At 37.2% G+C, this 25,681-nt stretch overlaps 1 protein-coding gene across 1 annotated transcript in view; it reads right to left on the bottom strand.

Annotated features, from left to right (window-relative positions):
• Positions 1 to 1,061: 1,061 nt before the first annotated feature.
• The window catches only part of VWDE (von Willebrand factor D and EGF domains), a 38,368-nt gene continuing 13,748 nt past the window's right edge, over positions 1,062 to 25,681 (bottom strand). Inside the window, exons 9-31 of the mRNA XM_038129655.1 lie at positions 25,449 to 25,522; positions 23,262 to 23,535; positions 22,972 to 23,180; positions 21,536 to 22,521; positions 20,177 to 20,313; positions 17,261 to 17,416; positions 16,544 to 16,648; positions 16,090 to 16,204; positions 14,510 to 14,760; positions 14,170 to 14,389; positions 13,492 to 13,629; positions 12,839 to 12,901; positions 10,611 to 11,288; positions 10,188 to 10,283; positions 10,007 to 10,102; positions 9,394 to 9,489; positions 8,039 to 8,134; positions 7,605 to 7,700; positions 7,020 to 7,115; positions 6,825 to 6,920; positions 5,454 to 5,549; positions 4,791 to 4,894; positions 1,062 to 3,686 (exon numbers count right to left, since the gene is read on the bottom strand). Of these exons, the coding sequence (XP_037985583.1) occupies positions 3,666 to 3,686; positions 4,791 to 4,894; positions 5,454 to 5,549; positions 6,825 to 6,920; positions 7,020 to 7,115; positions 7,605 to 7,700; positions 8,039 to 8,134; positions 9,394 to 9,489; positions 10,007 to 10,102; positions 10,188 to 10,283; positions 10,611 to 11,288; positions 12,839 to 12,901; positions 13,492 to 13,629; positions 14,170 to 14,389; positions 14,510 to 14,760; positions 16,090 to 16,204; positions 16,544 to 16,648; positions 17,261 to 17,416; positions 20,177 to 20,313; positions 21,536 to 22,521; positions 22,972 to 23,180; positions 23,262 to 23,535; positions 25,449 to 25,522 (4,299 nt within the window). The 3' untranslated portion in view covers positions 1,062 to 3,665. The remainder of the gene's footprint in view (positions 3,687 to 4,790; positions 4,895 to 5,453; positions 5,550 to 6,824; positions 6,921 to 7,019; positions 7,116 to 7,604; positions 7,701 to 8,038; positions 8,135 to 9,393; positions 9,490 to 10,006; positions 10,103 to 10,187; positions 10,284 to 10,610; positions 11,289 to 12,838; positions 12,902 to 13,491; positions 13,630 to 14,169; positions 14,390 to 14,509; positions 14,761 to 16,089; positions 16,205 to 16,543; positions 16,649 to 17,260; positions 17,417 to 20,176; positions 20,314 to 21,535; positions 22,522 to 22,971; positions 23,181 to 23,261; positions 23,536 to 25,448; positions 25,523 to 25,681) is intronic.

The raw sequence follows: 25,681 nt of genomic DNA on the forward strand, positions 1-25,681 counted from the left end.
ATCTACTGGCTACAGTGCTCTTTGTGGGGTTTTTGTTGTTTTGATTTTAAGAAATATTTCTGCTTATCATTCAACTAAACTTGAAGTGAGTTTAAAAGTGACTTTTCTAGTTAGTTAGGGTCAAACAATTTTAGAATGTATTATTAATGACAGTCTGTGTCCCCAGATTATTATTTCCACAGTTAAACATACTAAAAAGACTAAAAGTACTGTCAGTAATTCTTGTCTTCTGTTTGTTTTCTGCTCACTGGAGGATTGAACATACTAGTTAGAGCATGTAAGTTTTGGACATATCTATGTCTTCCTGTGGGGAGTTGTCATGCATGCAGCTCAAAGGTCAAGAAAAGCAACACAGAACATGCTAGCTCCTTTATTCATTAGAGCTCACTGTAAGACCTTATACTCTGGTTTTCACTAAAACAACTGTAAATATTTTGGAGGTATTGCCATGGTTGCATTTTTGATACTCTGTCTTTTTAGAGTGCGCATGGAAAGGTGAGGTGTCTTCTTTTTAGTTTACTTACATGCAAATTTTTATTAATGTTTTCTCTTCTGCTCTAAGTGTTTCTGGCAAGAATGGATTTACTTGGTTTAGGTGTAAAATACTATTTGCTAGCTAAACTGAGCTGTGGGCAGAAGTTGGGTAAAATGACCTGACACCTTCATGTGACACTTTTAAATGACAGAAATTGCATAAATAATTTTAGTTATTAGCAAAACTTTCTAACTTTTCTGGTTTGCATATGTACCCCATTGTTATGTTTTGAGAATTTAAACTTTGTTTTTTTCCATTTGGATAAATAATGGAGTGGGTGTAGCCAATTTGTCAAGTAGCTTCAGTTTTTATACCTATTTACTTTAGGGGTTGCGCTGATACTTCTACCTGAGTTTGCTTATGGTAAATAGAAATCTTAACTTGCTTTCTCTTCTCAGCTATGAAACTATATAATTAACTTTTGCAAAAAGAAAAAGCCTTTCCTATAGGACCCATTTGTGGTTTTATGTTTAAATCACAGCTAACATGATTCTCTGTGGTATCTTCTGTGATACAAGCCCTTCCTTCAGAGAACATTCACTGTACTGCATTTTGAAAGATCATTTCAAGATCAAAAATCAAGGTGCACTAGGGAGAATTTCTGCTGGCCTGCAGAGCAACTGTAGTGCAACCAGGTAATAAATGGATGACGTACATAGGTACCTTCCAGCACTCTTTAGTGTCTAAAGAAATCATGCAAGAAACTTCAACGAAGATACTGGTGTTGTGCATAATGTGGTAAGAATCACTGAAAAATCTTCAGCTTGATACAAGTTGCCCTTCTTTCCTCCAGAGTGGAACTGTATCAGCTCCAACCCTTCTTCCCACTCCCACGTCCCCTAACTCTCTTGGGCCTAATTGCAGGTTACAATTTCAGCAGTTCTGTTAACCTCTGTACACAAGCTCTCTATACAAATCCACATCTTGTTACACTGGGCAATTTTACTGTATTGTTGCCATGTGCTTTCTAATTGCAGTGAATTCTGTTTCATGTGTATGATAGACAATGTAGTAACAAAACAGTTTCAATTAATCACATAATCACTGGGCAGTTTTGAAGTAGCTATCTGGCATTTTGCATGTACTAATAATTTTTCTGCATCATGTGCTTGCTGGAAAATAGCAGAAATAGCACAGCTTAGCACTGAGCATTTTTAGCTACTGTGGCAAAACTCTTGATGTGCTTTTGTTCGCACAGCTTGCATTTGGAAAATGTAAAGAAATAATTTTTCTGCCTTTAAAACCACTGAAAATAAATAGCAAACACTAACAATCATGATAAAAACCCCCTTTATTGAGCCTGAAATCCTAGAAATGCACATATATGTATTGATTAAGTTTTGTGATGGAAGGATTGCACAAACTCATTAACCAAAGTACTATTAGCAGTGCTCCAGACAGATGTTATCTTTCTTTTTTGCACAGTACCTCTGTAACTGACACATGGAACAGCAGTGATTACAGTAAAGGATTATGTTATATTGGTGTGTTAGTACTCTAAAAACTTTTTCAGTACCTTGTGTATCCAAAACAGTTCCAAGAGCTAGTCAGATTTTGTTCATCAACATCTTTGTGAGATGTGAGAGAGGAAATGTTTAAGAGGAGTAGGTTTTAAATGATATTATGGTTCCCAGATCATCAGGCTATCAGCCATGTGGATGCTTGATTGAAAGAAACTATGGAAACACTGAAATTTAAAATGCAAGTGGGAAATTGGACATTTTTAAAATACACCAGTCAGACACTTGGAAATCCATGAGGTATCATTCTGGAATGATGCGAAGCTCTCAAAATGTCAGCTTACTTTGCAAGATGGCTTAAGAAGACTATCAAAAGGTGAGGAGAAATCTAGGCACAGAGCTGCTAACAGCTATGATTTGGTAATCAGCATCCCAGAATGGCACTAAACAGCAAAATTACCTCTATTTTCTTCCAGTTCAAAATTGGTGCATATAAACTGAATATTGCTCAGGAGAACCGGAAGTCATGATGTTTATTTTTGGCTTAAAATACCAAAGCAGTAAACTTCAATGGCTCAGCCAAAGGGATGTTTGTTTCTACTACGTTGTTATGGCAGGAGCTGAAATGTCGTTCACAGCTCCAGGAGAAGATAACAGTCCTCTGCAGGAATTTTATTTTTTCAAACACTATCTGGCAGCTGGTAGGTGCTAACAGTTCATTGGAGCAATTGGTAATGGAAAAAAAATCCTCTGTGAAGTCTTTACAAATACTTTCTGACATGGTAAGTATGGATGGCATGATGTACAACAAATTTCTCCTCCTATCAGTTCCTATTTTAAGAACCAGCATTGCTGAGAGCATAGTTAAATTCTCTAAGAGTCTTGGGAACAAAATTTCCTCATATTGCTGACTGCCATCTCAGACAGGGGCATAAAAATCTTACAGACACAGGAATAACTCAGTAGCTGGCTCTTCAAATTCATGACTGTAAGTAATGAAATCAAAACAGAAGAATTGGGATCTGGCTTCTGGCTGCAAAGGCTTGTCATAGATAAATCAGAGTCATTCTGCATCTGGCTGACTGTTAACAGGACAGGAAGCCTTCCTTCATTGTTAGTAGCCCAGCCTCAGTTCTGGTTTCCCCTCCTTCCTTGCTACGGGCTTGTCATTACATCAAGACCGATATATATACATACAAAACAAGAAAAACCAGCTCTGCTTTTTCTTCTGACTGCAGCCAAATAACATGTATGTAAGTAGTGTTTGTAAACAGGAGGTACCGTTCCCAAGTGCAGAAGTGCTGCCTTCCATGCTAGAGTCACCCAACAGCTGCTACAGTCTTGTTCCCTCAACAGAAATTCCACAGTCCAGTTGAATAAACTGCAGAATTTTGGGCTCAGTCATCCGATCTGGGAATTCAATGAAGAGGCTGTGGGGGTTGTACATGAGGTAGCAAAAAAATTACAGGAATATACATATGTCTTAATGACTATAAGGTGGTTGTTTTGAAGCTCACCAACATTTGTGATTAATATTAATATTTTAAAATAAGGCTTCTGAATATTCCTTTCATTTAAATGACTCTGTAATTGCCTTCAACCCTTTTGCTATGAGACTTTTTCAAGTCTCATACATCCATGCAGCATTGCACTTGAATTGCCACACTTCTTCAACCATGATGTCTTTGTACCTTGGAAAGAAAAAACAAATATTAAAACCAGACTTTAATGAGGCAACCCATTATTATGACTAAGTTTATGAAACAATTTTAATGAATCTCTGCTTGCCTGGTATGCAGAATGAAAACATTAAGTGAAACTTGGGCTTATAGCTTTTTTGTTTAATTAAGAAAATGTGCCATTTTGATCAATGTATGATACAGCACTGTCTGACTGACTGACAATGCATATATTTTTTAGACTAAAAATAGACTAACTCAGTGCAGGACATATTTATGAAAACCTTTAAATCAAAATTATTTCTCTCTTTGGGTCACACTTTGGAAATCCATATTACAAACATTACAGTCTTATTGATATAGGGTGAGTAGTTGCATATTTTCAAAATATGTATGAACACTTCTTTATTTCAATTTTTGAAACAGATCTACTCCATCTCTCAATTCTGCTAGCAGCACAAATGTGTCTAAATACACTGAAATTAAGAGAAACACCATAGATTATGCAAGAGGAGCAGAATGCTTTTACTTCAGACATCACAAAACAGTTTTAAGAAAATGTTTAATCAAATTACTTCAGTGAGTGAGCACTGGCACTCAAGCAAGGGACTTCAACAGAAAATTGCATGACAAAACAGAGAAATGGTCATCATTCCCTCTGATACAAAAAAGTAGTTATTCCCAAGTAACACTTGATGAACTGACTGGAAGTGCAATTAGCTGGGAAAAGATCAGGGCTTGACTTGATATAAACTAAGAAAGTCATCAGTAGAACACTCTTCCCTAAAATGAGGCCAGATGCTGGAAAAGAAAATAGTGGTTGTTGTGAAGAGGATTGTTATCAATTCCTACTGCATGACAAGAGACAATCAGCTTAATTTGAAACAAAGGAGGTTTACATTTGGTGCTGAGAACAATTCTCTAAGTATTAGAACCTAAAAATTACTGGAAAAGCTCTTAGAAATTCCATTAATTTTCCCTTGCTGCAGAGTGAAAGGAAGAAATCAGACAAAATACACATTTGGTGTACATCACGCTGCTTCACTGGACATGGGTGCACTAGCTAATTAACTCCCAAATCACTGGATTGTGATGGAGTCTTGGGTCTACATGTACCTGAATTTTCTTCCCACAGAGGACTCCAGTATAACCTGGACGACAAGAGCACACGTTGGGCAATACACATTTGCCTCCAAACAGACACTTCTGGTTGCACACAGCTAAAACAAGAGAGGTACATAAGAGGCTTTATTCATGAACAATTCTTGGTGAAGGAAAAGTGGATGCCATCTCTAGATACTTATTCTATTGTTATAGGAACCAAGATCTTGGAAGGTATTTTCACAGGGTAACACCCCTTGGCGTAAGGAGACTTAAAGGTCATGTGGAGCCAATAGTGTTCTTGAGTCTATCCCATCACCCTTTTGCTTTGATGTAGATTTAATGTGAGAACATGCTGAGGGCATGAATGAGACTGAGCAAAGAACATGAGTAAGGTGGTTTTTGGCACATCTTGCTATTTCAAGCTATCTCAATGGCCTCTCAAGGCTTGTGCAGCAGCATACAGCACTGGAGCAAACCAACACATACTGCCACGCTCCCAGGGTGCCATCGGATCCTGGAGGGCTTCAGAACAGGGAGAGCCATCTCTACTCTTTATCCTGTCTTTAACACAGATGTGGATAAACTACATCCAAGGTAGAGGAGGACTGCACTGTGCCTGGCTGAAGCATTCTGAGCTGTGCAGAAGCAAGAGGTTTCAGGTTGCATCATTCTTACGTGTTTGACACTGGAATCCTTCCCACTGTGGAGGACAATGACAGGTGCTCGGTCCAATACACTCCCCACCATTCTTACATTCCTGAAGACAGACTGCTGCACAAACATAATCACAAACTATGGTTATATCCCAAGTGGTTACACTGAGTTATTATTCAGATTTCAGGATGTTCTCACAAGGGGCGGAGTGCTTTTCAAACACAAAAGTCACATCATCTTCACTCAAATATGTGTCTAAGGCCAACAAGATATTAAAGAAGAGGCAACTAGAAACAAAAAGCCCTACAACCAAAACCCACATTCAGAGGTTCTGCTGTGTCACAGATTTCTACAAAAGCCTGATATACTGAATTAGAAGAGGACCATTAAAGAGCTTTATTTTTTTCCAAATTTACCTTTCTAAAGCACACACCTTGGCGAGAGATCTTTTGTCTGTCATTCAACTGAACACCCAATGAATCAACTCAAGAATATTTGATCCAAAGTTATTTTCTATGACCCATTTGGCTGCACATTTGTTCATGCTTATTAAGCCATGATCTACCCCACAATTACTTCCATTCATTCATAGCTGATTATTTGATAATCAAATCTCTCCTCCACAGTGTCCAAGAATATCTCACTCCTGTAAATACTGTTAATTTTTTTTTTCAAAAAACAACCCCTTTTTGATAATTACAGAAAGTAATACAGGGAAATATATTTTTCCTCCATGCCATTAGAGAGCCTATTGCCCACATCAGTTCCTAAGCCTCGGGTGGGTACTCTGACAGACACTAACACCTTAGCCATCCTCATGCTGATTTTCATGCAGACTGTGCTTTTATCCATGCTGACACAATTTATTTATGCACCATCAATATCTTTCTTAACATACAATGTGACCCACAGATGTACAACCATCAGAGTCCAATTTCTACCTGTCCTAAAGAGCTTGTGCCCACTGCATCATTTATTCACATCAAGGCCAACTGTTTCCAGTTTTCCAATATTTCACTGAACTTCTTTTTCTATTATATCTGGTTTTATGTCTTACAGCACAAATTGGATTTCTTTCACCTTTTTTTTCACTTTCACTCATCTCTTTGCAGAAACGCAGACATTTTTATTTAGACAAGCATCCAGAAAGAAACAAATAGTATTTGCTATACAAGGATTTCACAGATATTTTGGTCCCATGATTTAACCTAAGAACTGCATGGTATTAGTTCTCCATCCTAAATTTTGCTGCTAAGATATAGACAACTGTTTTTTCAATGTGTATATATTCTTTCTTTGGCACTAACTATGTATTACTTACATGGGCAGAGTTGCCCTGAGCCTCATAGTACTTCTAAGGTATGGTTCTCCTGGTAACTATAAGGTACTTACGAGTGTTGCATCTTTTTCCTCTCCATCCTGAAGGACAAGAGCACATGTTTGGGCCTACACATCTTCCTCCATTCATACACCTTGGCTCACAGACACCTTAAAATCAAAAACATCTGCCGTTTAACACATTTAACTGATTACAGAATAATTTATTGGGTTTTTTTGGATCACAGGAAGATTTTAACACTGGCTTACTTTTTTCACATCTTCTGCCTGTGTACCCACCAGGACAAGTACAGACATTATTTCTCATGCAATGACCACCGTTCTTACAAGGAGGGCTGCAGACAGCTAAAAGGTACAAACAGGAGGAAGAGGCTGCAGTTTGCATTCTGACTTAGTGATATACTTTTGGAAAACAAGAGTGCAACACTAAGATTCTGACAGCTTGTATAGTATTCAGTACTATCAGACCTGCCTTGTAAAAATCATATTAATGTGGTTTGGTGTAAAAATCAATAGTAAAGACAAAACTAGATAAAAAGGAGTCAAGGCTGGCAACTGTATGTGTACAAAAGTAACCAGACTACACATAACATACAATGGAATGGGATGAAAGCTGCTTAAATGTTGAGTGGAATACAAGAATAATTTTGAGTCTTCATTCTCCTTGGACAGTTGTTGAATCAGCCATAAAATCTAAAAAAAAAATGTAATCTTTGTTTTACACCGCTTCTTAGGTACATGACTTGATTGTTAATTTTGTGTCTTAATGCTCTTTTACAGATTTCCTCATAATGTCAACTAAGGAGTGAGGAGAAGAAAAAAAGAAAATATTACCATTCTGACAGCGGGCACCAAAGAATCCATGTGGACACAGGCAAACATCTGGCTTAGTACAGGAACCACCATTGAGACACACAGGATTACACATTGCTGCAGAAATAGGGTCAGGAAGAGTGGGAAGCATGACATCCAAATAAAGTCTATCAAATATGTGTGTCTGTTTCAGGGACAGGAATTAAACATCTAAGATAACTACAGGTAATGTCATTCTCATAGAATCTTTACCCCAAATTAAAGGATCAGCATAAGACTTCCCAGAGGTGCTGCTGGCAGCAGAACTAACCTGCAGAGACTCAGGGGAATGTGAGGGCTCTGCAGCAGAGAGCAGCTGCCCACTGCTGCCACCAGAGCTATGCAGTTCCACATTTCAAACAATGGGAGATCCTATGGATGCTCTCCCAGGAACAAGGAGGCTGCAGGGGTGTTACCTGTGCTGCAGGTAGGTCCGTACCAGCCAGGTTTACACTGGCAAGTGTCTGGAGTGAGACATTTGCCACCATTTTCACAGTGCCTGTTGCAAACCACTGCCGTCCAAGAAGGTGGGCAAAATCATAAGGCAGGGGAGGAGACAGGGGGTGGGAGGACAAGAAAGAGATACATCACAAATTATTCTTGATTTGTTTTTCAGTTCTTTACCAAAAATTAACACTGGAAGTAACATACAATTCCCATGTGAAGAGGAATTGCTGAACAAAGTAATCTAGTCTCAAACCCATAATAGCAAGTACAGACAAAGGTAAATAAAATGTCTTTCCAAGCAAATATCCATGGTCTGGTTATATTTAGTGTTAAAAACATAGACACTTAAATAAAAATTATAAACCAAATGAGAAATGCAATACTGAGACAAATGGACTGTGTTACGTGACGCAAGTGCAGCTGCATGCACACAGGAACATGAGACTGACAAGCAAAGGCATTAAAATATCATGTCTGGGGAAAACCATGAATCACTTCTTCAGGAAAACATCTCATTCTCTTTAGAACTCCTTCACAAAGAGGAGAATTTTTTGGTCAGAATTGAAATTAGAACAAGAAAAACTGGAAACCAAAAGTCCTGGGATTTGAGGAGGCAACAGAGGATTTTCTGAATTTCAGGATCAATAATGCAATGGTACATTCAGGTGAATAATATATAAACAGCATGTCTAAATTTGGATTCTCTGAAGAATACAAATTACCCATATAAAATCTATCCAAAATTTGGAGTTGCCAAATTGCAGCATGCATGATTTGATATGTAAAAGACAATTTATGTGAGACAAAGTAATTCCAATCTTTCAGCTATGATCACAGAAAATTTTTCAATTTTCAGGCCAGGTAAAAGGAAAAAAGACACCATAATGTGGTTCTGAATTCAACTTTCCTGTATCCCAGTCTTTCTGACACACCAGCTTCTGAATGTACCCCAGTATCTAATCAATCTGAGCTAATAGAAGTTAAAAAGCTCAGGAAATATGTCAGGAAATATGAAACACCTGTGTGTTTTTCTAAAGGTAATATCACATACACTCATGTAAATGTACTCATTTTTTCCATGTTTGTGAATAATAAAATATAAACTATTTGCAGTTTTTATAGTGCATTATGTTTTCCCAGTTTTGTGCAAATATTACCTGATGTTTAAAAAGCCCAGGTATAGGAACCTTCAAAGAGGCACAGGTATTATGTCATTTGCTAACATTAGACAGAAGGCATAAAAACTTTGAACCATAATTTGCTTTCTTGCTCCTGAAGAAAAGGAAAAATACCATGTATTTTTCTCTTATTCTCTTTTGCTTACTTGTATCACATCTTGGTCCCACAAAACCATATGGGCAGGTGCAAAGATTTCTGGCCAAGCATGTGCCTCCATTTTGACACGGTGGTTTACAATGCGCTGCAGATACAGAATTATGTTCAAGAAATTGCCTCTAGAAAGACTGGTTATGCTTTATAAAGAATGAAATGTTAATAACTGTCAGTGAGCAAAAGACTGGAAATAAAATAAGGAGATATATATGCAATGCCTTTTGACAGGAGTAAGTAACATGAACAACTTCACTCTAGCAGTACAGAGTCCCAGCAGTGGTGGTCACCCTGAATAAAAGAAAGCTGACACAATTTCCAGACTGTGCTTCCCACTCTTAAGGAGTGTTTAGCTTAGAGGCAACTACATTCACTGGCGAACTGCTCTATTTAATGTGAAAGCTAAATTTAGGAATATCCAATCATAAGCAACATTTACCGTGTGTATCAAGAAAATCAGGACATGCACCAAAATGTAACTCAAGAACTCTGTTAAAGTGACAGTAAAATGAACACACCTTCATGCTGTCAGCATGAACAGTCAAGGGAGTTGTTTACAGCATCATTTGGGTAGTTATGGATTTTAAAGCAAAAACTGCTACATTTACCTTCCTCACAGGTGGAGCCACTGTATCCAGGTAAACACTCACAGATGTTGGGCTTAATGCACTTCCCATGGTTTTTGCAATCAGGTCTGCATAGAGCTGTAAAAAAAAATCAACAGCACTCTGCAAATCATTCATTTGTGCATATGAGTTACCACAGGCAAAATTAACATGCCATACTCACCAGCCTGACAGTTATGACCAGCATAACCAGGCTTGCATTTACAAATATTGGGTGCCACACACTCCATATTTTTGCCACAGGGTTGTCTACATCTTGCTGAAAGGCAAAGAAGAAAACAAAGAAAGGAATAAGGAAAATGAAAGTGGCATTTCAGCACATTGTGTCTTGCCTAATGTAGCGAACCAATCACAGAGAATCCGTGATGTCACTGCCCATAAATGCAAAGTCCAAGGCACATCAGGTATTTTTAAGTGCATCCATACAACTAAAAGCCTGTAGGCTATGCCAATATTAATAATGAAAATGAGAAAATTCGATACACCACACTTTCCACTGATAATACAGTAACAATATACTTGCAAATTATAAAGACATCTCAAGATTCTTTTCTTCAAAGCATTTAAGTGCAATAATTTGTAATACCTCTGCAAGTGAAGCCATCTCCATAATAACCGTAAGGACAGCGACCACACTTGACGCTTCCATCCTGACTGGGCTCACAGGGCACACCAGGAAAACAGGGTAAATCAGAACAGGTCACTGCTTTAGGAATCACTGTTTCACTCAATTCTTCAGGAAGCATTTTTGGTGGGACAGTGACTTCCACAAGGGTAAAAGGTAAATGACTTGCTTGATGCTTAGCTAATAGGTGCATAACTCTTTGAGCATTTCCACCTTTGAATGCTTTGTTTGGCAAAGAATGTCCTTTGCTTATACTTGCTCTGCTGTTAGGGGAAGTCTTCTTGCTGCTCTCAAAATAGCTGAAGGCCTCAAGTTGTGCCCTTGTTTTCTCCTCAGGTGATACAGCACTGCTCCTTGATGATGCAGCCTTCACAGCATGTACCGAAGAACTGTTTTCCACATCAGCAAGGTGACCACTGATGGTGCCTAGAGCATGAGCAATGCTAGTAACCACAGGTTGTACAGAAGCACTTCTCTGAGAATCAGGTGTCTTCCAGGCAGTGATTGTTTTTACTGTGGAGGCTGGTAGTGTGCTGCTACCAACCACTTCTGTAGAAATAAATCTCTTTGGGACATCTGTAGAACCGGGAATATAACCTGACATGCTTAAAACCTTCTCAAAGGATGACGGTTGAAAACCTACAGTATGTTAGAAAGAAAGGGGGGAGAAGTATGTGAATATCATCAGACCTTTTTTCCCTTTGAGGGTGGGAAATGTTTTCTGAACAGATAAACATACAGCCCATTCATTCTGTGCTTCAGGAAATCTCTCCTTGTGCTATGTCAGAATGTAAGTATGCAGTAGAACCTAACTGGGAGAATTAGAGAAGAGCAAGGTACTCTGATTACAATCTCTTCTGCCCTCACCATGGCCTTTTCTTGGCTGGAAATAAGGATAAAGCATGATTTATAGGAGGCACGATTTATAGGAGCAGATATTTTCCCATATTAGGTCAATAAACAGATTTACTGTCAGCAGACTATCAGCTCCATATATTGCTTTCAACTAGGTAACTGAAAGAATTCAAAGAAAAGATATTGCATATGGTTCATCAGTGTGTCTAAGCATTAGAAGCAGAGATAAAACCACAGGTACATAGATGCTTATATATACTGATGCACCATGGGCAGTATTCTAGGGGAATAAGCCACCAACTTGTAGCACAAGTATTTCCATGTCTTATTCTTCAAATTTTTTAATCAACTTTGTTGGAATCCAGGATGCTGAGAATTTCTGTGCCTTTCAGTACAGAAAGTTTAAAATTACCAGCATCCAGGGTTCCAACAAACTTTATTAAACTTTCTGCATGGGTTTTAGTAGTGGGATGTTTCAACTGTTTAATAAACATCGGAGACTGACTCAGTCTCCTCATTCAAGAGAGCACAAAATGAATGATAAATTCTTCGTATTCTGCCCAGGGAAAGTGTGTGGTTTATGCAAAGAAGTACAGCACTGTAATCCCAGACTGGTAGAATACTGCATATGGGGTTTTAGCATTATGGGACAGTGGAGGAATGAAACCCTAACCTATTTATAACTAGAAAATGGTTTACAAAAGGTTAAACTTTACTGAATCTTCGTAAAGTGTGGTCTCCCACTGCTGAAAAGTAAATCATTTTGCAGTTGATGAAGAATTATCCAGCACTACCAGTTCAATGAGAGTCTTCCTTCCTCCCAAAAACAATTCAGAGACATAGGAAAAAGACACATGAGACTTTCCCACAAAGAAACCCCCCGCAGGTACAGACCTGGAAATACCAGCAACAGCACTTACAGAGTTTCTGAATAAAGACATTCACTTGCCATATCCTTCACCTCTCCTTTGAGTTGAAGTAGGAAAATGGCATTCAACATAATGCCATAAACTTTTGTTTATCTCATATAACAGATGTCCCTATCCCCATGTTACCTATTTCATGTCAGTGGTTGGTCACTAAAACAAAAGGCAACTGTAAGAGTGTCATACATCACACTGTTAATAAAATCACTTGACTGACCCAAGGGATTTGTTGATATTGACATTTCAGTTTCATTTTTCAGATCAGAATACAACCCCAGTAATTAATAAATTGTGTCAAACTGAAAAAAATAAAGTGAATAGAATAAAACTGACTAGAACCTTTATCTGCCAGCTATATTCTTATCAGCATGTGAATCAGAAATTCCATTTTCTTCAGGAAAAAATCACCTTTATTCTCTCCAGCTTCTGCTGTGGAATCCTTCCTTTCAACATCAGTGTCATCAAAGCTTTCTGAAAATATGTGAAAACACATTAGTAGTGCACAGAAGTAGCTACATTTTTAAAAATTTAAATAAATTACAAACAGAGTTAAAATTTTATTACATAAAAACAACTTAAAATTCAGAAAGTAGATAAAAGCTAAAAAAACATTTATTAAAAGTTTTTTAGCAGAGTATTTTAAAAATACAAGTTATTCAGAAATTACATGTAAATAAAGGTATGGCAGCTGCCTTGACTTGGGTAAATACTTCTACGTTAATCAATCTTATTAAATTTTATTTTCAATAATATATTAATAATTTCTCTTATTATGAAAATAATGATGAGAAAATGCCAAAAAATATTCCACTGTATTATTCTACTCTGATGTAAAAACATGGGGATGTGTTTTGTATCTGTTTTTTTCTATGCTAGAAAGTGTTTTACAGCTGTGTTGACCCAGTACATTCTAATATTGCCATCAGCAGAGACACAGCCCTGCTTTGTTGACTGCTGAAAAGAGTTCTAAGTTATTGCTAGAAACATGAAGCACAATCAAAAATATTTAATCTGAATGACAGTAAGACAATACCATTCTTCTGAAAATCAAATAGTTTTACCATGACATGACTTCCCATCTCCTTGAAGATTATTTGGGCATGGACCACAATAGTAAGAACCGAAAGTATTGAAACAAAATACTCCAGGGAAGCAAGGACTGGATGCACATTCATCTACATCTTCTTGACAATTTTTACCTGTATTGAAATACAGATTTGATCTTTTTATGTAATATTTTGTCACTAGACTTCGATGATGTGTGTATAAAAGTACAATGTATGCAAGTGCTGAGAAAAAAGAAGTGCAACCATTCATTTCAGTACATCTAATAGGATCAGCTGATAAGGTTTGCTATTCACATTTTTTCCTCTCATATCAAGGATTTTGCTTATTGTAGAATATGGAGAAGATGGGCTGTGGTGACTAAATGCTTATCTGCAGGAGGAATCTCCTGTGTTTCCCTGTGTTGATGAATTTACCTTTGCAGAGGGAAACCATACAAATTAGCTTTCATAATGAACTAAAATAAACAACTATTACAGTCATGCAAGAAAAATCTTGAAGTATATCTTATATCTGTACCACAAGACCATAAAGTTTCTTCATAATACTACATAACTTACAACAGTAAGTTATTTACAGTGAAAAATTAAAAAAAGAAAATTGTAGACATAAGATTAAAAACTCCTATTTATCACTAAACATGATAAATGCACGGAAATAAAGCAACAATTTACCTTGAAGTTCATGTGGACATTCACAGTAATAGCTGTTTATTCCATCCACACATCTGCCAATACCACACTGGTTAAGTTTACAGTCATCAGTATTCACTTGACAGAGATCACCTTCAAATCCAGCCACACACACACAAAGATATCTTCCACTTCCAGGTGGGAAATTAATGTTTGTCACACATGAGCCATTATTTAGGCAATCACATGATTTTACACTGACCTACAAGACATGCCCAATAAGACAGTTTTCTTTTTTTTAATGAACTAGCAATGAGTTCTGAAAATAGATAACTTAGGTATCTTATTAGTAAGTGTCATTTTACTGTAATATTCATATTACCTCTATTTCTACCTTGGTCGTTGCATTGCAGTCATCTGTCAAAGAAAATGTTAATTTGTGGACATTCATTAACACAGCTTTCCATGAAAGGAGACCTGATGGGGAAAGACTGGCACCTTCTGGACCAGAATCCAATGTGAAATGAATAGCAGAGCCCTCTGGATCTGAAGCCAAAAACTGATATAAAAAATCTTCTCCGTAAAATGTCTGTAGCATATCCTGGAAAGTTTCAAGCACTGGAGGCTGGTTACCTGTAACAAAGGAGATATTTTCCTCTTCTAAGGAAAAGTTGCAATATACTTATAAAAATTAAAAGGAACATATCTTTCTACTAAAGAAATCCCACATACTCATTTGTCTAAAATTTCTAATGTCATTTGAATGGAATGACAGGAAAAACACTTGATATTTTTCAAAGCTAGCCAGTGACTGCTGCAAGCAGGAATCCACCCACTATGTCAAAAACCATGAAGGAAGAAGGCAGCGTAACCAGTCTCAGCTGCTAAACTCTCTCATTTCTAACATCATCTTCCTTGCAGAAAGAGGTTGTGCTCATTAGGTTTGGAGTGTTGCCTCTGGTTTTTGCTCTTCTCTCTTTTCTGACTTCAGCTGTATTGAATTCCAGTCCATAACATGCTGATAACATGGAAATCCATTGACTTCCTCTCTGCTGGATGAGTTTTATTTCATTCCTTCCATTCACATCTCATCCTTTTAGACTAGGTATATCTACCTTGCCTTTCAGTAGAAGTTTGAACTGGGTGGGACAAGATTCACCAAGACAGGCACCAGAAGTCCCATTCAGACAGGATCTTTCCTAATCAAGGCAGAGTCTTGATTTCCTGAGTCTTTCACTCATGAAGACGCTGATAGGATGGTTGTATTTGTGATGTTATAGGCTGGGATTGGCAGGACAGGCTGGACAGGTAATATAAAAGCTCCAAGAAACATTCCATTTGGTGATGGGACCAAGTTGATGTGTATATCCAAAAACTGGTACCTGCACCAAAAGAGCTACAACTTCTATGTTGGAACTTTGTACTACAGAGAAGGAAAATGAAAAATTTAGACTTAAGTTTTCCCTTCATAGTATGGTTTCCAACTGGACTGGAGTACAGCAGCCTTAGATGTACTTAGATTTAGGCCATGTATCTGTGCCATCAATGTAAATGATGCCCAGATTTAAGTGTCTAATAAATATGACATGTCATTTAATTTAATTTGAGATCTCCACTTATTTGTAATCAGAATAATTTGTTGAAAAATACCTGTTACACCTATTTGTTGAAGACAAGCATATACGGATGTAGCTGTGCTAAATATCAAGACTCCAAAGTACTAATTAGGCTGAAAGTTGTTAATCTTCATTAGTTATTTGCAATTGCTACAGCAGAAGAGTCAGGGAAAGTAAATGAAAATATTACATATATGGTCTGGAAACAACAATATAGTTTTCAGAAGCTAATAGAAATGTCAAAACACTTACCTAGTTAAACTTAAATCATCACTATTACAATAAATTTTAAAACTTCACAGACTTTCGACTACTTGGTATTAAAAAATAACTATTTCAAACTTACTTTCAACAACTGACCAAGTTAACTTTGATAAGTCAGGTCTGCACTGTAAGCAAGGGCTGGTTGGATTTGTGTCTCCTTCACCATAACAGAGTCCATCTATGTTGCATGTTTTCTCCTTTTAGAGAAATGAAAATGTGATTCATTAATGGTTTTGGTTATCAAACTGATTATGAATTTTTAAGTATCAAATAAAATCTAATCATTCTTCACTTCTATTAAACAACTAAGCTTGGTTTTAAATCTAAACAACTGATAGCAAGTTTGGTTTTACTTGGTAATTATATTAAGAACTTTTGGTTTGATTTTTTACATTTAAAATTGCCTCATCCCAGCTTCTCTTTCTGTGCATTGAAAATCCCTGTTGAAAACAAGAACAGGTATGTTCTGCTAATTTTCTAGATTTTTTTCAGCTTAAAAATGCATTATTTTCATAATAGAGTAGTGAAACACATACCTTTAATGTACACAACCCAGATTCTTGTGGTTCACATGTCTGACAGGCTCCATCATACAATATCATTGTTTTAGAGTTGCTATAAACAAATCCATCATTAGAAATCTGCAAGGTGAGCAGTAAAAATGGATTAACTGATACAGGTATTGATAGACCCACCCGGTCTGCTAGCATGAGCTTCCATTCATTAATAGACACCCATGTGCAGGTGCTTAAACCCTCACAAAAATCATCAGAAATCTAATCAAACGTGCCAAGGAGTCTAGGCAGATTTTGACCAACCTCATGTCAGTGTCTAAGGTAAATTGACTTGTTGTAGGCTCTATTGACATTATTGATTCCGTCTGTGTGAGAGCTCAGATATCTGCTCACAGAGGTTTGTACATGTGGCTGAGCTCAACTCAGTTCTACCAAAGATGGATCCAAGGTCATTTGAAATACTCTATAATAACTACTTGGCCTTTAACTTCTACTCTTGAAGAACGTGTGTCTCTGCAGGCCCTAGGTTGTATCTACCAGTCCCCTTGCAGGAGAACACTGTCAAACAATACTTGACACTTAAGGTTAGGTGACAAGACTGACAAGACCTGGGAGACCCCAAGTTAAGCAAGTTGACTTCTCCCTTCAGTATCATTAAATAAAGGATAATATCTAGATGGTGTATTTTCATCTTAACAGGAATATCTGTAAGTGAATATTTGAAATTTATGAGAGTACCTTTATTTGCCATCTGGCAACAGGTTCATCATCAACCACATCCACGACATCAGACTGCTGGCCATCACTTGGTAACTGGCATTCAACAGTCCTGGCATTTTGGAAGGCAGCTGGCATAGTTAGAGGTTCTCCAGGAATCCATTGCCTATCACTATACTGAATGTTAAGACAGAAAATTTGTTTTTCATCGAAGTACATCACAAAAACATTTTTACCAGAGAAAAATTCCCCACGTATTGCACAGTGTTTGAACCAGTCTAATGTGTCTGGATTAGAAGGTAGTGGCAAATATTAGATGACAGTATTTGCACACACAGATTTTTACCTAATCCTGCTACTGTGGAGGAGCAGGCAGAGAAGTCTTTCCTGATGTACAGCCCTCTGGCACTGCCTTGCCAAGGACAAACAGCCCTTCCAGCTAGAAGGGAACAGGAGGGTGAAGCAGTGGGTGATCCTCAAACACCACTGATCTGACATGCAAGTGCCTCTGCTCCACTCCATCTCTGCTCCCATGCCAGGACAGGCTTTAGTGAAAGGAGCAGATGAGGGTTTTGGCTCAGGGATCAGGAATCATTCTGGGTGCCAGGGCAATACTGGCAGTTGGCCATTTAGCCCTTGTACAAGCCAAGAGGTTGTTCAATGGAACAAGACACCATTGACTTTTCTTGACACCCACAGACTTTTCTTCTAAACTGCTGTGACAACAGAGCATCCAAGCATCCATCTTGAGAGCTCAAGATAACAGAATAAGGATAATAATACTATTTGACTGAAGCACTGATGTGGAAGTAGGGTTAAGCATATGGAAAATAAATAAAATGAGATGGAACTAAGAATCCAGGCAGACTAAGAATCAAGAGAACAGCAAGTAAAAGGGATTTTAAGCTCGAGAAGTTTTTACTGAGCTTGCATATTTTTTTCGTTATTGGAGCCAATCAAAACATTTATTCAATCCCAATCTTCATATGGAGAGTCATCTGTGATAAAGGCCTTGCCTTTTTTCTTTTTTTTAACAGAAAAAGGAACACTTTTACTAAAAATATGTACATGCTGCTTCTGTTCCAACCACTCTTTTTTTTTTTCAACCTATACTCATTTAAGAAATTCACAGCAAAGGTAAGTATAAAAGCTAAATATTTCTAAATATGTAATTTTGAGTGCACTTACTACTGTTACCTTTGAAATGTGATACAGTCTACTTCTTCAGAAACCTTTTGTTACTAGCTTGAGGCAAGTTCAGATAATTTTTTCAGAAACAGTTTAACCTTTCAAAAACCAATTTAAAAGCCTTCAGATCTGTAAGTATTCCAGCTCATAAGGTTCATAGAAACTGGAGTTCAATGTAAAACAGAAGGAAATAAAACTGTATTTTTGTTTTGCAGAGACTCATCCTTTACCTTTAAATTCTCTATCTCTGTAATCATAGGTTCCTGGCCATTTCCTACCCAAACCTGTATCAAGTATCTACCCTAAACTGGGTAAGACAGCCCATGAACAATAGATTTGATTTAACATTTCAAAAGTGAAAATATTGAAAAGAAAAAGAAATTCTAAATTCTGTCAAAATGCCTTTTCTACAAAATTTTGATAACATTTAAGTTCAATCTCAAAATATGTGGAGTTCTATACTGTTGCTAGTCCATTGACATTTCCTTAAATTCACTATTTCTCCAGCCTGAAAAACTAACCAAAAAACAGTACCCCAAACTTCCTTTCTTTTGTATTCTCAAGGAAAAAAATTTGCAGCTTTCTCCTCAACTGCAGCTAACAGCAGTAAAATGGCTCTTGTCAGTGAGAAGATCATCATTAAAACTGACTAATTAGGAAGTTTTTGTGTTGGGAGCCAAAAATAGCACCACCAAGAGAGATTTTAGAATATCTTGCCGTGAGTTAAAACTGAGACATTTCAAACTGTGATAAGTGAACTCCCAAGAATTGTCTTACTGCAAGCTTGGTCTAAAAGTCTTTTAATACATGGGGAGCATAAACCTACTCTCGACAATCATTTAAAGCCAACTTGAGTGAATACATGTTGAGTTTATGAAAATCTATAGCCAGCATTGCCTAATTTGTCAAAATAATTTCAGCATCTGCTGGAAATAGCTAAGGAAAACTACTGTCTCAGGAACAAAATTTCCCATTGAATGGCTCCCCTTTTGCCAGCTCTCACCCCCTCCATCATCACACCAATAAATACAGTTTTACTGCTAGGTTTTTTTGTTCTCATGTGTAACATGACATAAAACCTTGTATGCTGACCATTTATTCCAGGCTACAACTTGTAAATTGCTTATATATTTGCCTTGAATTTTTTTTTTTAAGAATGAGCAACAACAGTCTCTCTGCAAAAATTCCCTTTAAGTTTACAGTAAAACATTTTTTAATCTCCTGTTCAAACCTGACATATATCATTAAATAGCCACGGTATTCTACTTCTGGGAAATGGACAACGTATCAAAAATGCCTTTATCTTTTCCTAATAGATTTATTATGTTTATAAAAGGCTATTGAAAGCATTAGATTTGAGAGAGAAATCTAGTAATGGCTTTAACCTTGCTGTCCTTTTTCAAAGAAGTGGTACTTCAATTCCTCTCCATAAGTACTTAAAAATACAACAATGTGCTGGTTGTTACTAATAGGGCTGCCCTTGCCCTCTTCTGATAGATAGCTGCTGTGTGCTGTTATCTCCCCCCCAGCTGCTGAACATTCCCATTATGTTCTGTATTTCTCTTATCATGGAGGAAATGGCAATCTTGCAAAGTCTTGAGTGTTTGCTGCAAAGTGCTGAGTGCCTTTGCTTTTAGCTTCCACTAAACCATTGGGCTGTGCCCACATCAATGAATAATATGTTTGACATTTTGTCCCTTGTTCTCTAAGAAGTTTAAAATGTAATTGCCACTATTCAGGGAGACCTACTTGCAATTTGATGATTTCACATTTCAGGTTCAATGAGTCCCTGAAGCCATGTCCAAACACTCTCACAGATGTGCAGTCATACTGTCGAATATCGCACAGCCCAGCATTCTCCAGCTCTGTAATTTCTGGAGCCTGGTCTTGGAAGCAGAGATTAGACAATAAATGCCAGTGTGAGAGCTCATTCATATGCATTTACATTATGTATGTTTATGCGTTTACACAGTATGTTTATTTTGCTATCCAACCATGAAAATTATGTAAACAAGAAAATCTGGGACCAGCTGAAAGGAAGCATAAACAGAAAGACTTTACAATGTTACACTGAAACTTTAAATTCAAAGCTAGGCTTCTGTCTTCTCTTGGAACCTCAGTATTAGGAAGCAGAGAAATTTCAACTGATAAACGCTTGTGAATACATGTTTTGCTTTCTCAGCTATGGTGCTTTACATCAGACTTCCAGAATAAAACTGAAATGAAACTAAGGCCTTAGAAATAGGAACTGGAAAGGAGGCAGTTATGCAATAATTTATATAGGGATTATTTTTTATTAGAAACTAAAAAAAAAGAAAATTAAAAAAATCTTAGATGGAAGTTATTTCAGGAAATAAACTGACATATCAGAAGACTCAAAACCAGTTTTTATGAGGCAAAACCAGCTTATTTCATTCCTCTTGAAGTCAAATATTTCTTATTATTCTATTCCTTCTTTCTCTATTTGCTCTTAAGTAAGTCATTAAAACAAAACATGATTGCAAACCAAAATATTAACAGGTTTTGTTATGAAAGAGTTTTGACTTTGGTAGTACTGTTCATATTTTTCCAGTGTAATTATTCAATTGAATTTTTAGTGACTATCTTACCTACTGAAAATGAAAAAAACCCTGCCCAGCACTATTTGTTACAGCTCTTTTTTCTTCACTACCAATTCTGCTCCCATCCCATCCAACAGTTAGCTTACAGAGCTATAACATCACCAAAGACAAAAACATCCCACTTAATAGATATTTAAGAGATTTAATAAACAAGATCACATAAACTATAAAAAACTACGGGAGCAATGAATGTGGCATATTTTCCCTGAAGGAGACAGCATGTGGAAACATTGACAGTCTCTTGGGGGTATGCTCTGTATTGCAAAGTGACTTTTTTAATCTGACCTATTAGAAACTAAGCTCATGTTTTGGCCTTGGAAACAAGAAGGCTGAATGCAAAATAATTACAGCTGCAGTAAACTGTAACTAAACAACTGAGAACCCTCACCCATGTCCAAAAGCAGGAGAGAAAGGAAGCAAAAAAAATACACTATTGCCCAAACACTGAGAACATTATTGAAGTAAACCTCTTTTTCCCCCCACTTACCAGACAGTATACTGCAGTCATATGAGCTGTAGCCTTGAAAACATGCACAGCCCCATTCTGTGCATTCTCCATTACCACTGCAGAGACTGGGACACTTCAAAGCAGTAAGCAGGCTCTCAACTGACTCTTCAAGTTCCTGTGGGCTGTAACTTATTTCTTCTAAAATTCTTTTCTCACATTCATTCTCCAGCAGAGCTAAGGAAGCTTCTGCCCAAGCGAGGTCATCTTTCAGCAGCAGATCTTTAACGCACATATCGATGGCATCCCCTGTTCGCCGGCCAAGGAGGGCACCACAGGACCTTCCTATGCTGGAATTAGCTATTGCCTGCTGGCACTGGAACAAAGCACTAGATTCAGTAAGGCCTGAAGGTGTGGGCCAAGAAGGAAGGAGCTTTTCATCTGTGTCAGTGGCATGGTCCTCTGGGAAAAAATAACTATATCCCTCTAAATCTGTTTGGCTGAGACTTTGGAAGATGAATACTGGATGGTATTCATAATAATTTTGGCGCTTCCCTCTACTTGTAGCAGACTGACTTTTGCGAAAATGACTGCTGTAATAGTAAGAATTCCTCCTAATGTCTAAGCTTGAACTTTCCTCTCTTCCTGTACCAGTATTTCCTACTGAGGTGGCAGAGGGATGTGAGTTTAATAGTGATGTTTTGTGAAGCTTGGTTTGATTATTCTGCCTCTGCAGAACTGTAGATGAATCCATTTCATGTGTAGATGAACGTTTCTTTAAGCCCCTGACAAGATCAGCAGGACCAAGATACTCAGCAGTGACATCCAGCCCTGGTATCAAAGAAAGAAATCTACCATTTTCACTTTCTCTACAAGACAGAGGAGGTTCTGACTCAGTAACTGTCTCCAGATTTTTGGCTGGTTGATATAATCCGGCATCTTCAAGTGTACAGTCACAGAAGAACATTTTTCTAGAAGATGTTAGTGAAGCAGGTGTCTTGTCAAACAAGCTCTCTCCGGGTAAAATTCTAGTGAGGAAAGGAAAAGGTGAAACTGTATCATCTGAACTATTTTCTTTGTGTTACTAAAGCATTAACTTTTTTTTGGTTCTTTGTTGTTTCATACTTCTACAGCATAAGTCTGCATCACAGAGTTATATTTAAACACCAGTTAAAACACAAAACCTCAAGAGTAACTTATAAAAGAATTGAGATGAGTGGATATTTTCTGTATACCTTGGTGCTTTGTTCCAAACCTATTCACACTAATCTTACATCATAGTGCTAAAATACTTATTTGGCAATTCAGTTTAAATTTTCTCTTAAATTAATTATGAAATGTAATTATGACATTCTAATATCAACTTAAAATCTTAAGGGGATTCTTTTTTTATTATTTTGACAAGTTTTTAAGAGTGTGAAGGAAAGGTAGAACCAAAAATGATGGCATTTGATTTATCAACAGAAGCATTTTGTTACCTCCATTCCTTAATAAAAGAAAAAGGAACATTAGCATGGTTTGGGATTTCCATGCCACTCGCAGTGTGATAGTCATTCTCTGCATTTCCATCAAAGGTGCCACAGAGCCCCACTGTATGTCTGTAATCTGAACTGGGTGCCCGAAGCGTTAGGCTCATTCCCCATTCACTCACATCAGCACGAACGAAAGCTCCAGAAGAAAACAAAACCTAAAAAGAGATTGAAGATAGCCTCATGAGAAACTTGATTTTTCATTTAATCTATTCTGTAAGCAATTATTTACCACTTACTGTTACTTTTCTTCCTAGGTAGGATTCAGTGATTCTGACATTGCTTCCTGTTGTGTCTCTGTTTATTACAGATAAGTGTGGCTGTGATTCATGGAGCTGACCACTGCACATGTCAAATGCAATTATATCACTTCCTTCCTTAGCAACAAAGCCACAGTTGCAGGATGCTGGGTAGTGAAGACTTCCACAGTCCCACTGGCGAACATGAACTTCAAAATCTCGAGATGTACTCTTATAGAGAACAAATGTTCCTGTTTTAAAATTGTCATAGACTCTGGAATCAAGAGAATAGCACATGATATGACTGTGGTTGTGAAATAACAGTATCACTACATGTCAGCAACTTTTTTTCAAGCAGATTTCTAGTATTCGGTGAACATTCATACTGAAACTCATTTTCCCAAGTCAGAAAAAACACTACAGCTCACAGAGCAAAACTACAGCTTTATCCTGAGCAAATGCCATCATATCTTCTTCTGAGCAGCTCTAAATTAAAAAAAAAAAAAATATTTTTAAAGCAGAAAAGAAGGATCATGAGTAGAATATATGTAGACAATGGCTGTGAATGGAAACATAAGCATGAAGCTACTGCCATTCTTTGATTCTAACAGAGCAAATGGAGGGTACTTCTCAACCTTTGTGTTTCTACAATGGTACACCTATGCAGCAAGAGCAATAAGATGCATAACGGTGTGCATGTGGGGGCAGCTGCTGAAAACTGCACAAGTACCCTTGACAAAATGATTTATTCAGTCACATCCTTTTAAAAAGGTCTGCTTTACTAAGATGGAGATAGGGAGTGCTTATTCCCAATGATCATTTAAGATGAAAACCATAAATAGCAACTTGCTTTTTTTCCTTAGGGTTAGCCATCTGTCCCCTGAAGCAAGGTTAAAATAGCCAATTTAATGATTCAGCAGCAAGAATAGAAAAAAAAACAGAAAGAAAACCCCCAAACTTTTGCTGTAAGTTTAATAGCCTCTTGGCTATAAATGGCATTTGACAGTTGATTATAGCCTGTAAATTTGCTTTGTGTATAATGGGGCAGCAGACAAACTGCAGATGGCTGCACTACTGGGACTGCATTGGATTGTCCATAATTCAGTAGGTAATTTGTTTCCTCAGTTTGTAAAATAAAGCAGCAACATAATTTATCCTTAAAAAAGAAAGTTCTTTTTCTGCAGCATCATGCTTACAGACAGATCACATTGCAGTAAAACACTGCTTCATGAGAAAGCTTGATCACAATGCATCCATGGTTACAATGCCCAGTTAAGACATCCCTAAAACACTGAAGGAGAAACTGCAAGATCAGGATAAGCCCATTGACTTTATTAGTGGTAGTAGTCAAAGTTCTTTTAGAGAACCAATCACAACTTTTATTTCCCCTTCTGTTATCATGTATGAGTTGAACATCCTTTTTTGGAGTCAACATATCCTCGTCTTCTCACCCTGCTGCTTGAAATGTGCTTCTGCTGAACAAAGAATATAAAACTCCCAGGTGTGGAGCCTGTGTTTGTTCAGACATCCTTTGTGAATCAGAAATACCTTGTAAGAAAGAAGCACACCAAAACCAGCTGTGGCTAAAAAAAAGCTGTTTTCACTTCAAAATCCTTTTTGGCCAGTGATGTGCAAGTGACAGCAATCAATAAGTTGCTTTCAATGCCACTAATAAATGCAGTAAAATGCTACCCAGACAGCAGATATCTTCCAGTAATTTGATCCTTACAAGGATTCAGATACTGGCACACAGAAATAGGGAAACTATGCTTTTATTTAGAAACATCTTTGCATTAAAAGTTTTGTTTATTCAATCATTTTATCCTGGTTCATATTTAATATATTAACATTTCTATTTTTTGCAGTCAACAGACTCCACAGCTACCACTCCTCTTGTCCATTTGCTTCATTCTCTTGCCACAACCCCAAAACTTGCCTTTAGAAATGCAAATATTACAATCCTCATCATGACTGGCAAGCTTTTACCAACTAAAGCACATTAATCATTATTGTCAAAAAAATTGTCAACCACACAGTGCAATTGCAGGAAACTACAGCTTACTTGTACCACCACCACAGATTTAGAATAAATATACAAATAATTAAAGAAATAAAACACACTCTCCAAAACCCACTCTAAAATACTCCAAACACACTTGAAATTAAGAGCAGCATGCCAGTAATTACCTTCCATCAAAAGTAATTATATGAGGGTCAGTAAATGAGTAACAGTAGGCAGTGGGTAGATCCTTAACTGTAATCTTCAAAACAAAGAAAAAAAACATGTCAGGTTAGGAAATAAATGCACTCAGCTACATTATTTATCATAGTTTACATTATAATTAGTATATTATATTACACTTTTAATCAATCTTAGTAGTTACTTCAATATTAAAATGTAAGACAAAAAATGGAAATAA

Source organism: Motacilla alba, chromosome 2 (assembly GCF_015832195.1).
Source record: "Motacilla alba alba isolate MOTALB_02 chromosome 2, Motacilla_alba_V1.0_pri, whole genome shotgun sequence".
NCBI classification, from domain to species: domain Eukaryota; kingdom Metazoa; phylum Chordata; class Aves; order Passeriformes; family Motacillidae; genus Motacilla; species Motacilla alba.